At 40.1% G+C, this 18,624-nt stretch overlaps 1 protein-coding gene across 10 annotated transcripts in view; it reads right to left on the bottom strand.

Annotated features, from left to right (window-relative positions):
- Positions 1–162: 162 nt before the first annotated feature.
- HDX (highly divergent homeobox) overlaps positions 163–18,624 on the bottom strand; it is a 33,371-nt gene continuing 14,909 nt past the window's right edge. For 4 of the 10 annotated variants that reach the window (XM_015860514.3, XM_015860515.3, XM_085544633.1 and 1 more), the window contains 6 exons: positions 16,530–16,676; positions 12,722–12,929; positions 9,781–9,860; positions 7,790–7,873; positions 5,586–5,708; positions 163–5,174 (listed from right to left, as the gene is read on the bottom strand). In XM_015860514.3, coding sequence (XP_015716000.1) covers positions 5,049–5,174; positions 5,586–5,708; positions 7,790–7,873; positions 9,781–9,860; positions 12,722–12,929; positions 16,530–16,676 — 768 coding nt within the window. In that variant the 3' untranslated portion in view covers positions 163–5,048. Of the gene's footprint in view, positions 5,175–5,585; positions 5,790–7,789; positions 7,874–8,033; positions 8,208–9,780; positions 9,861–12,721; positions 12,930–16,529; positions 16,677–18,624 lie in introns of those variants that run through there. The other 6 variants (XR_014945172.1, XR_014945171.1, XR_014945169.1 and 3 more) reach the window with 5 other exon arrangements.

Raw genomic sequence — 18,624 nt, 5'->3', positions numbered from 1 at the left:
AATATTCACTACCGTTAACATATGCTGATCTTTTTTCCCCCAAAGATCACATCTTCGTTATTTCCCTGTCCACAGACTGAGACAAATTACATGAGAGAAAAACAGAACAAAACCCAAACCGAATGTTTCACACAACTAAAAAACAGGCACAGAGTTGGAGGATGCGTGTTGGAAATAATTTATTGCCTATAAAAGCTTTTTATTTTATTTTATTTTCTTAATTCACATTTTCTGTGTGGTTTTAAAGGTGGTGTTAACGTTTCAGAGGTAGTGTGTGTAAAATGAAATACAGAACTGGAAAAGATTTACTTCATTCAGTAATACAGTAAAACGTTCACCGTAACCAAAGCTCTGACCTGAAACCATTTTCCTCACAGACATTCTTAAGCATCTTTTATTGAGAATGAATGCATTTCTGCCTAAATCCCACACCCACCACTGCCCCTTTCACATCTGCTGCCTTCTGACCACCGTGCCAGCCACCACCTCACAGACACAAACACTCTAGCCAAGAGTGGAACCCTATTTATTCTACCACTGAAAGCGCTTTGCGGTACCGCTTGTTTGATTTGCTCCTAACTTTTAACATTTGGCCCATGTGCCAAAATGTTCAGCACACCATAAAACATCTCCTCTTTGGCCTGGCATCTGACAACTGATCAACTTATTAAGTGTTATGATGATTTGGGGCAGAAAAGGCGGAGCCCTGAAATGAAGGCTGAACGTCAGGCAGCTGCCAGTCCCCCCAATGCCTAAAGCAGCCTCATAGCTCCCAGCTGATCCGAAGGATCTGGGCAGCAGGACTGGAGGTAGTAAATTAAGCTTTTGGTTGCTACGTTATGGATTCTTCATGGTTCAGATATTCTGTGTGCTATTCCATTTATGCATATTATTTCTGTCTTCTGTCACTATCCTGAGACCAACAGTCAGCTATGACTACAGTACCTCTGGAAAAGTCAGTGTTGTGCATTATCATCTTCAACATCACCAACAGGGCAGTGCTATGGAGACCCCACATCAGATAGCTGATGAATTCTGAGCAGTAACTTCTGCAATAAAGATGCTCATGATACGGCTGATTTCTCCTATCGTTTCAACTCTATCAACAACAGTAGATATTGCTGCCTGTTTGGTGAGCAGACCTGATGAGCTGCTTCCCGAGTTTAGAAGATGAAGCTGTAAGTTAATACATTCCTTTCCTCTTCCTCAGAGGACTGCAGAGCCCATGATCTGCTTGTCATTTTCAGACTTTTTATTGCCTTAGCAAAAAAAGAAATACTTGGAAAGATTAAAGTGCAGTGTTGCTTCAAGAACGAAGTACTCAAGAAATTTGACACTTGTACAGTACATCTGTTCACGTACTTTTAAATCTGCCAAAATTTACCTATTAGAATATTTACTATCGCTCACTCCTGCTAGACCTAAAGACTTGACAGAAGCATCATCTGCAGGGAAATGAAAAGAGGCATAGCTTCAGGAAACAGCTTTCTGAAGTATAAGCAAGCTTGATAGCATCAAAGAATTTCAGTGCTCCCTAAGGAAGGGAGAGCATCCCGTTTCTGTTTTTAAGCGTCTCTTCTGAACTACCTTCTTCCACTTTGCTTTCTTCAGAAAGACACACTTAATCATTCATATTCCTACAGATGCATCAGGAATAAAGAACACCTGCAAAGTCGTCTTCCATGGACAAAGCAAATGAGAGCCATAGCAGAGAGACAATAAGAACATCAATATGTGGCACATCTGCTGTTGTCGCTATTCAAGCTGCAGATCCACATCAGTGAGATAGCAGAGCGAGGCTTATTTCTTTCATCATGACACAACACAATATTAACACTCTCTGTCACATAGTCTACACAAATATGTGTTCTGTGGTCATCCTCTGATCAGAGGCAGTAAACACAGACCAAAACCTTAAGCAAGGCCTGGGCCCAGACAGCTATCACCTACATCTTCCATCTGCTAAAGCACCTTCAGAGCAGACATCAGTATCCTAGAATCTGATGCTTGCCAGCACAACTGCTAAGACAAAGCTGGCCAGGAAAATGGATGGCAACAATGGCAAACTCCCTCAACACTGTTCTAAGGCCCAGTTAGATGCAGGAGATCTGGATTTGGACAGAATTTGAGCAGAACACTTGTGTAGAAAATTGTCTGTCAGGGACACAGGCAAAGAAAAAGAAAACCCTAAATCACAAAGCCACAAAGCATATGTGCTGCTAGTCTGATCTGCAGCACTTCGATATGTACTCAAGGATCGCTATGTTTTATGTAACAGAACCTCCAAGCAAGCGTGTAGCTTTTCAGCCACAGTACTGCAAAACTATTGTTGCTGCAATATCAAAAAACAAATAAAACATAACAGCAATGGTCATACATTGTTCAGATCTTTGTTTTACCTCTGACAGGAAACATACACTGATATTGAAAACAAAAACACCTGAACAAGCAGCTGTACAGTGTTATCCCCTGTATCCTACTTTGTTGCACAGGACTATCATTTACACACCTTCTTTCTGAATTGCTGTAATATTGCCAAATGCTTCAGGGTATGAAAACAGGAGTACTGTGCTACATTTTGGCTTGTCACCATACAGGAGAAGAGGCCCAAAGAACAACATGCCCAGAGGCATGATGTGGGCGCTGACTGCAGCCTGAGTCCCAGCTGCACTTCCTAAACAGCAGTTCCACTCCCTTTAGCAAAGGGACTTGCATAAGTGCTTGAATCTGACAGCAGTTCATTCAGAAGCAATTCCTTCAAGTTGTTTGGCACATCAAATAAAAGCAAGGCAGAGCAAATATGAGATATTATCAATCATGATTTTCTTGTATAAAAGTGGACAACTTAACTGACTGTGGAATCAAGTCTATCCTGCCCTTTGCATTGGGAATTCAAGCAAAAACAGTGGGAAAATTGGGTCCAAATAGTGGTAAATCACTTTTTTGTTTTAATTCTAGCAAAGCTCACAGAGGTTTCACTGCCAGTGGCACAAATGTCCTATCTAGAGGGAGCAGTAATGGTGAGTATTGTTAACTCAGCATACAAAACTCTTTATAAAAGATTTTTTTCCAGAGGGAGCAGAATTACAGTTGAACTCCTTCTTACACTGGAAGGTTACTACTGTGATCTTTGCTCTCAAACCTTAATTACTGTTAAATCGGTGCTCAGTTCAGCAGGCACGTGAAATAATGCTCCTCCTTTGAGTAAGGATATCAGCAAGTAGCACCCAGCCAGGCTGTGGTACTTCAGTGCAGGCAGTGAGCATGTGAGCAACACACAGCTTACACACTGCTTACAGTGCCTTCTCTCTTGGGATACTATTATTGAGTGAATACCTTAACTCAAGCACAGGCCTTACAGCTTCCTTTTGTGGGGTTACTCTGTAAGAGGTTTTTTGAGGACTAAATACTAATTGAATTATAGTCAGAATTTCACAGCTGTGAAACCCTTTTTTTTTTTTTTTTAACCTTTATGCATCTGGCACTTAGCAATACTGTTGGAAATCCCTCACGCCCAACTATTACAGCCAAACAGAAAAAGATGGCAGAACAGAGCTGAGCACAGCTCCTAAGGATACCACATCCGCAGGAGTGATTAGGGAGGAGCAGACAGAGAAAACCTGAACTCATTAGTGAGTTTATCCCAGCATTAAAGGAAAAAAATGTTCTGGGTCATTCCCTTCGTGCCACCATGCCTGAATTTTCTGAGCCTCACCTATGCTGAAATCAATGGGATTACTTACTGCACTGCATGGACAGGGACCCACCAGACTGTGTTATTACTCGGTGTAAAATTGAAAGATCGGGCTTTTTAACAAACTGTGAAAGTAGGTTTCGAATACGCTTGTTGAGGAATATACAGATGAGAAGATACGGAGCATTAACAACATGGGCACGCACTTACAAACCCTATTAAATTCACCCGAATGTGTCTGCACATCCATTTATTCAGATGAGGAAAGGGATTCAATGCGACCAACAGCTGGGAAAGCAGAAACTCATTTCAGCCACCGCCTGCAATCAAGCTCACAGTTTAAAAATGGCAGCTGTGACATGGCAGTGCCAAAGAACTTGTCAGACGAGGCTACTTCAAAACCAGGTCACACGTAGGAAGTCTGTAACGCTCAGTTCTAAACACTTAAATGCCTTTCAGGGCATAACGGATTTAAGAGAGCATCTTGATAAAGGGGAGGAAGGTTTGTTGAAGAGTATGTAAAAGGTACTTAAAACAACAAACAGAACTTCAGCACTGCACCTCAACAAATAAGAAAAGGTAACTACATTCATAGAACCACTAAACCCCGTGATAATCTGTCCAACCCACTGCTGTTGTGAGAGTATAAAAAGGGTCACATAGTGCAGCTACCAGGTTTCCCACATGACCTCACTGGCGGATTGCTTACAGACAGATTCTGTACATCAACAGTTTAGTGATGGTTCCAATTATTCTGTTCGCCTTTCAAAGTGTTTTCAACTGTTTTGGTCACAAAATGTTAAGATTAAACAATCTGAAGTCACGTGATGAAAAACACTTCAGTTTAATTTCAGATCTGCAAAGAGTTCAAGCACAAACTCAAAAAAGCTCATTTTTCTATTTGGATTCTCAGTTCTTTAGTCCACCTACCTGAGTCAAAATGAGGAAAAAATTAAAACCAGGAATAGTGAGCAAATAACTCTGAAAAAATTGGCTGTTTGTGTAACAGGACATTTGTTTTCCACTCTTGGATCCCTGCTCAAAAAGTCTGTGCTACAGAGCAAGTGTTATTCTGGAAAGTCAGAAGTTTATCCTAATCAAGGCCAAACTGCTAAAAGAGAAACACTTCCTCATACAGGTCTTTCCTTTAGCAAAAACAACACTCAAAATTTCTTGACACTGCAAACTGCAGCTGTTATGTACTACAGTCATTCTTCAGGGAGTTCTACCTCCCCTTGGGCTTTCCTTTTTGGGCTGAAGAACACTGTATAACAAAACGCTGTTCTCTTGAAACCTACACATTACGTGAGGTTTCTTTCTGTCAGTTAGAAATAATTACAAAAATGAAGTAAAATCACAAACTGTCTGAGGCATTTTTCTCCGATAAAGACGACAAGCTGAATGAGGTATCATCAGGCTCCGGTGATGCTTGATTGAAATCCATTTCTTCTAATTCAGGAGGTAAGTCTGAGAGCAGTGCCTACAATGAAACAAAGTATTACAACACAGTATTATCTTGTGTAGCAGCAATTAAATGTCATTTAATTGACCAAGTACTCAAGGAAATGATACGCTTTAAATGCAGTGCAGTAAAACTGAAGCCTGGCTTTTTTTCCTGTATCCATCTTGGACCTCACAACAGACAAATCCAACTCGCTCACGCTTTGCACTGCTTGCCCTTTGGTAAAAGTAACACTTTTAAATGTCATTGCTCATCTAAATTGTGAGATCTTTTATTTAACTTTCAACTTTTCTTTGTCTGCAAGATATTCTGCACGTTGCTGTCCCGAAACATGATTTGAGCTTCTGGGCTCTACAGAATAAACATAAGGAAATGACAGAACACAACACGACGTACACCCCCACCGTTAACATCTACTTTGACACTCACCTGCTGCTGCTCTTTATCATCTGATCTAATAGCAAGTATCAAACTCCGCGTAAATGTCTGCAGTTCAAAATACTTCTGTTTGTGATTCTCCAGCTCATTTTCAATGAATCTGACTTCTTCATTCTGAGGGGGAAGATTGCATACAGTTTTGCAAGTAATGAATTGTACTGCATCACTTTAATACATACCAATACTTCAAACTTTCTGTGTGTAAATAAGAAAAACAGCACGTTAGATTCCTTCCAAAGCTGGTACTAAGTCAAAAAACTCCACAATCCTTGAACACAACATGTAGACATTGGATACAAACAGGGGTTCCTGATGGAGCACCAGGAGCATTGCTCTAAACCTACAAACATATGCCATCTCCTTTTTCAGTCTCCTCCAAAAGAGAACTGGAACCAGCTACCAGCTGATTGGTATATAAGACCCAAAAGCTAAATCTATCTACTGATCAGCTAAAATTAATCTTCTCTAGTTATTAACCTTTGGAAAGAACACGTAACCTAAATATGCAGAGTTCACTTTTAAGAACCAAAATCATTGTGCATTATTGCAAAAGAAATCTGCATAGTGGCATCAAATGCACACCCTCCATCAGATAATGATGATAAAAATACCCATTAAAATTATTACTGTATAGAATTAAGGTACACAACACACACAGAGTAAGCATGTAGGTTCATAAATACTTCATGGCAAGTACTGTGTTTACCACAGGATATCAGAGGCAAGAAAATGGAAGATAACAATTTAAAAGAGACAACCCTGAGTAAATTCCAAGCTGAAGTTTATGAAGATTGCTCCATGGTAAAACTGTTCTCACATACTTTACATCCTGTTGCACAAGACCTCACCTGTAATCCACAGACTAGTCTTCCTGTAAGCCTAAACCCTGCTAGAGAGTATATAACTGGAAGGGAAAAGGGAAAAACTTCCAGTGAATGCCTTAAGGATTACTTGAAAATGTGTTATGGTAATCAAGATTTGAGATTCTAGTATGAAGCCATTTTATATTGGTCTCTTGTTCCAATAACATAATTAATAGTTTTTGGACAGAAGGTCAGATAACGTAGCAGAATATTCCCATTTGAAAAAGAATGAAAGAGAGAATTAAGATAAAAAAAACACCACCCTTATTAGGCAGCCACATGACTAATTAGGTTGGCAGCGGTGCACAGAAAACGTTCCTTGTTGGCTGGTTTTGATGGCAGCAAATAGTTACATAAGCAAACTTCAATTTGGGCACTTACATAAAACAAAACAAAACAAAAAAAAATAATCAGCTTAATGTATTTCTTTTAGATGGAAACTTCCAAGATGCTTATGTGGCAGTGGATTTTGGCCAGCCAAAGATGGAATTCAGATTTATGCACAAAAGACATAGCCACAAAGACTAATCACTAATGTCAAGCAACAAAGCAACAAACAAGACTCTGTAGGGCATGCTGTCACAACAAGCCTTTCAGTTTGGTGACAGGTGACATTATGAAAAGGTCATTCCCTATCCATATTCATTCTGTACTGCCCTTACCAGGAAAACACTGCTTGAGGGAGTAATTTTTGTTCCGAATAGATGATCTACTCATTATTTTGGTAACTGATTATCATTAGAAGAGCGTACCTGTTTCTAACTAAAAAGAAAAAAATTAGCTACATACATAAAAATGTGCTCAATACACAATAAAGAGCCGTGGCAACTTGTATGAGAGCTGTAACAAAGATCACCTTTGCCATTTGGGAGAAGACAGCAGCTGTCAGATATCCAACTGATTTTCCTCCAACCCACAACTACCGCAAGTAGTTGTGCTTACAGACAAGTTCTGGGCTACATTGTTAGAATGATTTATTTCTCAGTTCCTCCGTTTCATTAGAAGAGTTCAGCTGTTGCACCCCTTTCCAGAGCTGGCAGCATCATGCTGCATTTTAAATCATGCTGCAGCACTCCAAAGAACAATTCTGGCACAAAACGATGAAGTTTTGTTTTAGATACTGTGTAAATTTGTCCTGGGACACGTGGTGGGAGCTGCAGATGGCAACAGCTACAGTAACACGGCTCCTCTGTAGAAATTGAATTTTTCCTGCTTCCCTCTGCACTAAAATATGGTAAACTTACTTTAAATGGGACGAGGAGATGTGACTGAAGGGATGACGTGTGGCACTGAGACTATCCTGCTTAATGTTTCATAATCTGAATTACTCACCTTGTAATCCAAAAGAGAACTCATTTGATCCACTTCAGAATTACTTATCATATCACTTTCTTCATCATCTATAATTTCTATTTTCTGAAACAGAAGAAAATGGTTCATTCCAAATATGCAAATGTATGCATCAGACAAACAATCCTATTGTAGAGTGACATGATGGGGTGAGGGTAAGAGAAGCTGGTGCAAGCTTGTCAGCAATTTGGAAGCGTGGAGCACCCATTAGATGGCAATCATGCACCTCAGCCACACGATCCAGCAGGAAACCAAATTGAAACTGTGCTCAGGAGCTGATGCCGTGGTGACTCAGGCTGTTTACATGTCACCATGCTTTTGGCATTAAATCGCACACTGCATGTCATTACAGCTCACAAAAGCCTGCATTTTATTCCATAAGCTGCTCATTGAAGACTTCCTAGAGAGCAAAGATGATTACAGTTTATTCTGCTGGAACAAAAAAGACATTACAGCAAGTGACAAGGGAGCCCAAACTGACCTACTTCTTGCCTAAGGAACTGAGGAGGTCCTTTGGCCTACTTTGGTCAGAGGGCAAATCAAATGCCCTAAAATGCATATGAAAACAGCTCTAATTCCATTCACATGGACATTTTCCCCTTAAATCATAATAATTCTTGGATTTTTTTATATTGAGTTTCGTAAGACATCTGAAGTTAAATGTTCAAGGGCAACTTTAATGCTGCTTAAGACTTAGAAATACCATATAATAACCATATAACCATATTAATTTCAACAGTGTGTTTTTCCTCCCCACAGAAAGCTTACTTACATGAGAAAAGTCAACTTAAAACTAACTTCTATAGGAGAAAATACAGAATTTACACATGTTTAGTAAACTGGTGACATTTTTTTTTATATACACATCAAAATTAGATCTCAAACATCCAGAATGAATTTGAATTTGACAACAATAAGAGACTGGCACTTCTACCCAACAATTCAGAAGGATAACTTGATAAAACCAGGAATTTCTGCCTACTTTTGAGAGGGAAGCAATGGTCAGCTAAGAAGAGGATGTTTTTGTTTGGTTTGTTTTACTATTTTTCACTATTTCAGCTGTTGAAAGCATATAACAGAGACTGCATATAACAGGTCAAAGTGGTTTTATGTAATACAGTGTAGGCAACGACTCACACGGACATGAACAGATTCGAATTTCAAATAAAAGAAAGTGTTATGCAAAGCCCAAGTGCAACTGCAACAGCACACATCTTAAGGATTGGTACAGTACTAACAAAACAGAGCATGAAAAAAACTCAGCCATCTCTGCCTCCCCTCTTCAGCCTTATCAAATTATATAAGGCCGGAGTTTAGGTGGAGAACTGAGGCTCTTGGACATCCCCTTTGCAAACCTCTTACCTTTGTCATTTTACATTCTGCATCTCCATGGCAAACATGTCAGCCTGAGTGATTATATCTAAGGTCACAGCAGGCTGCTATGGTAAACAGAAAGGAAAAAGGAGCCGCTTCTATTCAGGCGAGCCACAGAACATACAGCCCTGGGATTTTTTTATCCAAAAGCTGGCCATACACAAACAAAAGAAATAAAAAAGGAATAAAATGTTCTCCACATATATACGCCCATAGAGGAAAAAGAATCTCCTGTTCATCAGCTCATTTCAGCTTTTGTGTGATTAACATAAGAACGAATGTAAAAACAGAGCTGGCTGCAATGGCTGTAACTGGGGCCTGTTCATCCTGTAGTGCAAAGCAACACTGTGCTTTGTGCTACAGGAAAATAACACTTTGTTATGGTATGGAAAAATGTCCAGTATTCAGCTTCTAATGAACGTGTGTAATTGTCTCCTCTGGAACTCTTAGCACCATTTCTTTCAGCACTCAAACAATATGAAAAGACACTCCCAGAACTAAGCTGAAGTTTTTACCCAGTGAAAAACATGGTGCCGGACACCAAGTTCAACATTAGACATTAGTGAAGTCGTATCAGTGAAAAGGAGAGGTGTACATACCACATTATCAGCAGATACTGGATTCCGGTCATCATCTTTGTGATGAATTTCTTCATTTTGAAGAGCTTCATTTGTTTCTTCTGCAAAAATAAATGAGTTTTTCAGATTTCCTTCAAATTTTATGCTTAAGGAATATGAGTTTCCCCTATGATTAAATATGTCACATCCACTAGATACAAAAAATGAAAATCATTATCAGAAGCTACACAAAAAAATAAAACCCTACGTCTCATTAAACAAGACATTGCACCACAAGCATCTCAGGCTATGCCAACTGCTAGTTGAAAAGACAGAGAAAACATCAGTTACTCTCTCGCCATGTACCAAAACATTCCTAGTTTTAGGTTCAGGTTGGAATATTCAAAGGTGACAAAGTGTTTCACACATCAGAGTTGCTCAGAACTTAATTTTTGAAGGAATTAATATATGAAAAACCCAGCATGCCCTGTAATTATAGGGTACATATCAGAATCCTCCTACTTGCAGGCACTGGGTACCTTTGAACAGAGCAGCGATCAAGTAGCTTATTTCCTTCTTGTAAGGCAAACTATTTATTTCTAATAGGTCTAGGCTTGGTCTGCTCTTTGTACAAGCGAAGTACATGCTTGAAAACAGAGCGAGTCTTATCCTTAACCTCAGCACTAGATGATTCCAGTAGCCCTGACTACTGCTGGAGAAAGATAAGATATTCAATCCTACAATTAAGTACGTTTCTCAGATTTACTTTATTTCTCCACATTTAATACAACGACCTGAAAGAAGCAGTTTAGAGAAACAGCAAATAAATAAGCAACAGCGGCAAGAGTGCTCTGGTAAGAAACCTAAGTGAGGGCATTAACAGTGAGGCCACTGATGGAAGCACACAGTGCCAGGTGCCCGTGCAGCCCTGTGCTGGCAGCATGAGACAGGGGCAGAGGGGCAGCAGTGGGACAAGGCGTATCTCCTCCAAGCACGCAGAGCAGTAACAGGATTTAGCAACAGGATTTAAATGGAGACTACCAATGCTTGCTGAGAAAGGATAGTATCTGGGCCAGGCCATAGTGAGACAGTTATTGTTTTCTGCCAGTAGATTTCTCTAAACTCAACAAACGTTAAATAGATTTGAAACAATGCAGAACAATCTGCTATTGGCTGCACTTCAGAGGATAATTTCTGCAAGAACAAAAGCAAGTGGTTCCAAACGGGAAAAGTGTGAGGCAGGAGCAACCCGGGTATCTTAGTGCTTAATTCTGCAGAGTATAGCCTTCTTTTTTCTTCTCCTTTTCTAATACTTAAATGGTACATTTTAAAAGCTAATGCCAACACTTTCACTTTAATGAGGCAATTTAAAATATCCTTTCTTTAAGAGTTATGGGTTTTGTTTGTTTGTTTTGTTGTTAATTAGGACTGAGAGTTACATTAAAATAATCCCATCTGTGGTTGAGCAGCGTACAGGATGGTCAGTGTGACTATTTTCAGGAAGTTCTTAGTAATCTGAGCAGTGAAACCTACTGGTTTGAACTCCAGAAAGTGAACAGAAACAGTTCTAGTGGTAGAATGGAAGACAGATTCCTGGGTGCTATGCAAACCCCACAGATTTCTGATACTTCGTTACACTTTGACTATACTCATGCACTCAAATTCCTACACTGTGTTGTAAGTGAGCCTCGTTCAATACAAGCAATGTTATTTTTCACTTTGAGCTGCAGAAAACTGAAGATTCTTCCCCCATCACCACTTTCTTTCAAACCAGTATGACTAAATCAGTGCCTTCCACACCTCAGGCAAATTAAGGACTCCAATTCTGCATCTCATTTGGCATTCAGTCACTTGACCCATTTCTTTATCATCTTATTCTCTTTACAGTAGGTTATGACAAAGCAATCTCAAATTCATTCCCATCAGTTCTCCATTTCTCTAGTTCTTTCCTTTAAATTGTTCAGACAGAATGACAAGATCAAGACTGGCATATTAAACTGAAATTGCGTGCACTCGATCAGACTTTCTTTCAGTTTAGACAACAAAGGTTTTATTGATCTCTTCTAATCGGAAGCACTGGGAGCAATTAGTCAAGGTTGCAAAGCTGGTGAGAGGACCAGAGTGGCAAATCATGCCCTCGGCCCAGAGCATAAGCAATATGCTTATAATACAGGAAGGGAAGGCAGAGGTTTGTCCCATGTGGTCAGATGGTTCTGTGAGGTGCAGTAAAAGGGAATTAAGTTCAAGACACTTATCACTCCAGAGCATGGAATTCACTGTGAACAAACACACACCCTGTAGGTGCAGTTCTAAGGCTTCCTCAACAGTCCCCAGCTACTGACTTTGATCCTTCCTGCGGATTCATATCAGCCTGTCAAAGCGCATACACACACCTGAGGCAGCTTAATGACACAAGTTCTGCCATGCTCTGACACAGTCTGAAGCTCTTTTAGGGCAAGATGGAGTTGGAGCTAATGTATTTTCTGAACTTATCATTTTGAGTTTATTGTGGAAACCGTAACTGCACAGTTCTGGTCACCTCAAAGCCAGCAGCTTCACATGCATCAGTGCTTGTTTAGCCAAGAATTGTTGATGTGACCCTAACAGGAATTGATGTTCAAGTTGGCTGAGTAGAACTGGTAAGTCACCAGAGAGCACTTGTAAACCTCAGCTTCCTGGGGAAAGGAGACCCATCCACTTGTACTGTCTGTACATCTCTCGGCTGCACCAGCAAACTGTGAACTTGTTAATTAAATTCTGAGGAATCTGGCAGAAAAAGAATCTTATGACAGAAAGTTTCTGCAAGGTATGCGATAAAAGCACCGGCAGCATTCACAGAGTGAAGTAAGAGACCAAACAGTACTGTCAGTATAGGAAACAACACTCCTTCAGACATTTCTGAATGCGTACAACAGAGAACCCAAAGCATGCACACAGTACAAAATTAAAACACATGCACAGCGGTGACTGCATTTTCAAATACCTTGTGAGCTTCCTTCAGATAAGCAGATTGATACTTCATCATTCCTATCATTATCATCCCCCACTTCAGTAGCTGTTTCCTCTCCTGGATTAAGTGCTGATTTAGAAACAAATTCAGATTGATCAGAGAAATCAGCAGGACCTCCTCTAGGGGGTGGGACCTCAATCCCCATTAAACGGTACTTCCGTCTTCGATTCCCAATCCACGTCTTGCAAGAGAAATAAATAGGAATTATAACAGAAATTGTAACAAAAGCAGCAGACCCACAATCAAGTGAAATTAGCACATCTGTACTCTAAGAACAGGAGTATGGCCAGCAACCTAAGGGAGGTGACTATTCCCCTTTATCTGTCCTTCATGAGGCTGCCTCCTGGAGTACAGTGTTCAGTTTCAGACCCCAACACAAGGGAAAAGGGAAGGAAAGTGCAGAGCCAAAGGAACAGAGGCAACAGCTGCAAGTCGCAGCAAGGAAAATTCTGACTATCACTGCTTCAGCACAGGAGAAAATATTCAAGATGGTGGCTTTACATTGCTCCACTTTATGAAGTGAAATAATCCCAAAACAATATTATCTTTCCCTCATCTCTAGTTGAAGGACGAGCATTTAGGAAAAGAAACTACAGAGCTTCATAACTGTTAATTGACTTGCTTTCTCTGATAAATTCTAAAGAAAAAAATCATACTGAAATTTTTAAAGACTCAAAAAGAGTTCAATGTGATGTAGTACGAATTGTTGGCAGCTCTTTATCTCAGCTCTCTTCTTTTCCTTGCATCATCCAGGCTTTCAGTTCCACTTATCAGCTCTTGTTCACAGACACTTTGTTCCATCAAAATCAGTTTCTCGCTGGCATCCAAAAACCCTCCTCAGAGCCTGAAATCAGCTTCTTCGCCTGATTGTAACTTCTAGTCTTCTTGCCTTGGCCCTCCCCCCCTCTCCTCCCACACCCTCCATGTTCTCAAAAGTGTTCACCAAACACTTTCAAACATTAGAGGAATTTCTACTTCAAAGATACATGAAACAACATTACTATGGCCTTATTTTGGAAATAATTGCAACGTTTCTTCTTCCCAATCCACTCCATTTAACTACTGTTCCAAAACGTAGCAAAGTAAAGATTTGCAATAAACCTATTGCTTATAATTCCTCAAAGAGAAAAAATAAGAAAGGTGAACTGCGATCCCAACTATTATACTGTCATGCTGCGCTGACCTTGGGGAAAACACAATAAAATACGTTAAGCTGCACCTTTAACTCAGTAGAAGATGGCATGGTTAACACTGGTCTTGGCAAACCATTTTTCCTACGTGCTACTCGCCTTTGCAGCTCTAATTTTCCGCAGTGACAAATGCAAAACAGGTACAAAAAAAGCTACCTAGAGATTTTTGTACAATATATAGCATTTGGGGTGGCAGTAAATAGCACTAACAACTACATGGTTTAAGAATCAATCTGCTTTTTTTTTTTTTTTTTTTTTTTTTTTTTTTTACTAAAAAATTCTGAAAAAAAGAGGCTCCTGGACAAGATAGATATGACCAGTCCTTTTATGTACTTCTCAGAGCAAAAATTCTTTCATTCAACCTACTGAATATGTCACAGAAAATGAATGTATTTTTATGGTATAGCAAAATGGGAAAGAGAAGTTCTAAGCTTCCACACAGAGCACATGCTATGCTTAAATGTGAGTACTCTGGAGCCATACAACGATGAGAGCACGAGCAGAACAGTATTTCCCTGTAGGCAAAGAGTAGTAATTCCAATTATATCCTTAAAATATTACGTCCATAAAAACTTCAAAAAACACCTGTAAAGTAGATACGATCAGACTCACTAAACCCACTTACAACAGCCAATAACAAACTCAGCAGCAGCTTCCCCTGATGACCAGGAGGAGGTAAGGAAGATAGGACAGAGGCTGGGCAGAAGCAGCCAGTGTATGTTTGCTGTGAGTAAGCCTGTAGGTAAGTAGGCTGACAGGGAGACAACTAAAAGTATGATTATAGCTCTGCAGTGATTGAGGTTAGCGTGTCAGTGCACTAGGAGAGATTCTAGGTTGGAACCTTCAGAAAACCTTCAGAAAACCCACGTAATGGAAAAAACACAGACTGAACACTCCAAGTTTTTTCACATTGTTTCTTGATCATAAGCTGGATCTAGACTATGCCGAGGCCCCCAAAAGAAGCTGTTAATCAGATAGGATTAAGCAGCCCTTCTGCTGCGTATTTCTGCATAATTACTAATAACAAACTGTCAGTAGTGCAGCATGAAGCAGGACCAACCTAAATCTCACTACAATTGTATGTCTGTCAGTATAGAGAAACCTGAGGCAGAGGTTAGTCTGATACTGGTAACAATAATAGTTACTGTGAATAAAAAGAAATTTTAGTTTGCTCATCCATTTATGCGTGCACAAACTGCAGAGTTTGATGGAGTTCATCTGAATGTGCTACAGTGGTCCTGAAGACAAAAATATTTCAAAAAGATACTAATAACATCTGCACAAAACTTCATACTGCTGTTCTCTGTATGCCAAGAAAGGAACAAAGGGAGACTAAACAAGTGTGTTGGTTTTCCTCTTATCCAGGAGACCATTTTTGCTGCTTTCAGTGGAAACAGCTTCACTCTTCAGAAAGTGAATTGAAGAGCTTAGAGAACATGGAAAAGCTTTGCTCTCTACAGAGAAAAGAACAGTTCCTTTAAGCCTCCAAAAAAGTGCAACTTCATTTTTTCCTAATTCAGATTCACTCAGGAAAACATGCAATTCAATAGCCAGAGTAATGTTCGCTATTGAAACTAATTTGGTACCATATTGATAGACCAACCCAACAGATCTTCACAAGAGTTTCAAATAAAGGCTCTCATCTCTCCTGTTTTGGTAGCGTTTCATCTTTTAAGTACAATCATTTTATCTTCTATTAAACAAAAAAATTGTCATGCCTTTTCCTTGTATTTTTCATACACTTCTCAGGAGTTTGATTGCTGTCATCCTCTTTTCCTTTGACTTCAGGTTTTAAGGGGGAGATGGAAAAAGAGCAGTCTGAAGGCTGAAAGGAGCAGTCACAACTGTCATGCCCATTAAGATTGGAAAGGACGGCTCTAATCATATTTTTGTGCTGACTTTCAAAGACAGTCAGACTATTTTCTGAAGAACAGAAGCACTGAGTGAAAAAGAGACCAGCGGTTTTAGAGTGATGTCTGGTAATTGTGAATACAGTGGCAACTATATTCAAACTTCCCCACCTTTGGAGCAGACAGTGCAGAATGACTCTCAGCAAACAGGGTATCTACACTGAACATGTGCTTCCTAAAGCAACCCTTCCTTAAAGGCATGGACTATCAAATTGAAAGGACCTAGAATTCTTTACAGTACCCCTCACCCTCTATCACATCTCAACCCAGCTTCAAAGCAGCCTTGGAAAATAAATTTTATTGCTTAAAGTTATTTTTTCCTATAAGTATTGAAAAATATATTTCCTGTAACTCCAGGAGGACTTTTTTGTATCTTAATCCCAATATAAATGACAACACTTCTCATTCACCCAGGATATCCCTAAAAACACGCAGGACTTATTTAAAACTTCACTTGAATCTAAACAGAACGTCAAACTGTTTGGAGTGCTACTCCTAGTCCTGATCAATAAGACTCTTACCTGAGGGCTTTTTTCTATATATAGACTACAGAAAGAGCAAGAGAACACTTCCCAACATGGTCATTCATTATGTAACATGTGAAATCTATTTCAAGCTTCCTCATGAAATTTTTAAAAGCTTTCATCTGTCCTATTTTTGCTTCTGCTCTGGATTTCTTACCCGCACTATTTCACAGTCAACGTTTAATTCTGCAGCAACAGCTTCAATTTTCTCTCTGCAGACTGAGCCCAGGCTGGTCATGCCATTGTCCCAGTATTTCTTTAGGGTCGCTAAGTCTCGGTCACTAAATTGGGTGCGGTCCTGTAACTGTAAGATAAAAAAAATAATAGAATACTGTTAGATTAAAGATCCTCATACTGTTCATTTAATTTCAGGAGGTCTTGCATACGCATGTTACACTGTCTCAGTGGCTTTTCTTCTAACTCACCCTTAAGTATATTTAAGTTCAGTTTCTTATCCAGGCCAGTACAGCACACCCTGGGATTTACCTGAAAGGCGGTTGCAGTGTTAAAGTGAGTTTAAAGCACTTTAGCTTTGCTCCAAACTCCACCTGATTTTTTAACTTGTTTTATCTCCCTCTAAAAGGTCTTACTGAAAATAACTTTTTCCACTTGTGCTGTTTACTCTCTCCACCCAGTTTATGGAAATTATTCCTTAAGGCTTTTCAAATTTCTCACCCTCCCCCACCTAAAGTTCTTTTATCTTACTGCAAACTACAATACATGCATAATTCAAAGGATTCTGAGCTCCTAAAGGGAATACTTTAATGTTTATTTGGTGAGCTTCAGAGTTTAAATTGGTTCTACAGTTTATTTGCAACCTCCCTACCTCTTTCTGTATATTTATCAAAATAGGTGATAGTACATTGCTGATAATAAGCAGTGAAACCGAGAAACAAAGCCTAAACTTCCTGCTAATTCTTCCTACCACTTTTATGGGCATCAGTCTAACATAGCTTTAAAGCTTTATCACTAGCTCTTAGCCCAGAATTTTAACTAACATTTCCAGTTTCTTTACACCAGCCCATGTTTGTTATCTCTCCGGCCATCAGGAGCAAACAAACTCAACTATAAAGTGCATTAGTAAGTAGTCATCACATGTGCCGAATTTGTCCCCATTTCAGCTGAATTTTGAAAGAAATAATCTTCTCTCACCATCCAGCCACTGACATGCTGGGCAGGAGCCCAGCAGCACCCAGGCAGCCAGTGCTGGAGCTGCAGCCATCCTGTGCCCAGCAGTGCCTCAGGCGCACTCCCGCATTTCAGGGCTGATGTAGGACAAGCAGCAAAGTGCAAGGAGTGGACCTCACCTTGTGAACACACTGCTGAACTGAACTAAATCCCTCATGCACGCTCACTCCTAAGAAGATGCTGGTTATCCTCACCTGACCTATGCTCTGACTACCTACAAGCCACCTTTAAAGAATGACGTGGTCATTTCCCAGATCACTGTGACAATCTCTCTTCTTACAGTGGCTGGCAAAGCAGATTGTAACTTCCGAACAGAGCTGCATGAGTTCTCTCGTTCTGCATGGAATGGTCAGGGAGAGGCAGCCAAGCACTGAGAAAAGGGAAGGTAGAAAGGAACGCAACAGCAATGCTCACTACAGAAGGAGAAACAAGACACTCTGGCCTCCCCCACTCTCTGTGATGGACCAGAAGCTTAGGGCAAATTCTTCTTCTGAGGCATATTGAGTGTTTATTAAAAATAAATAAATACATAAAAATCACTTGTTATTGCCAGAAAATTCAATGACAGCCCTGCTGCAACAATTCACTGCTCAAAGAGCACTGTATGATTTTCACTGAGGTTGGAAGTGATCTGAAAGCCTAACCAACCCCAACACCTGCCATGGGCTGCTTACCCCCCACCAGCTCAGCCTGCCCAGGGCCCCATTTAACCTGGCCCAAAGCACCTCCATGTACATGGAACCCACAGCACTCCGGGCAGCAGTGCCAGGGCCTCACTGCCCTCCCAGTAAAGAATTTCTTCTTATAGTCTAAGCTAAACTTCTCTTTTAGAAGTTGCTCAGCTTTTGCATGCTAAATACACGGATACAGTTTTTCCTCATACTTGGGAATAAGATGACAACACGTATTTTTGCTTCCTGGTTGCTCTTGCAGCTGCTGTCACATCAGGTACTTTACCCTTCCTCTTTCTGCTGAAGGACTCATGCAGCAGCGCATGAATCACACTGATACCAATCGCAGGTCAGACAAGGGAATGGAGAACAAGCTTTTCCAATCAACTGATA

This window comes from Coturnix japonica, chromosome 4, assembly GCF_054131305.1.
Source record: "Coturnix japonica strain WE chromosome 4, WE-NBRP24, whole genome shotgun sequence".
In the NCBI taxonomy this organism is placed as follows: domain Eukaryota; kingdom Metazoa; phylum Chordata; class Aves; order Galliformes; family Phasianidae; genus Coturnix; species Coturnix japonica.
The sequence above is the reverse complement of the archived record's forward strand: the minus strand, read 5'-3'. Positions and strand labels throughout refer to the sequence as shown.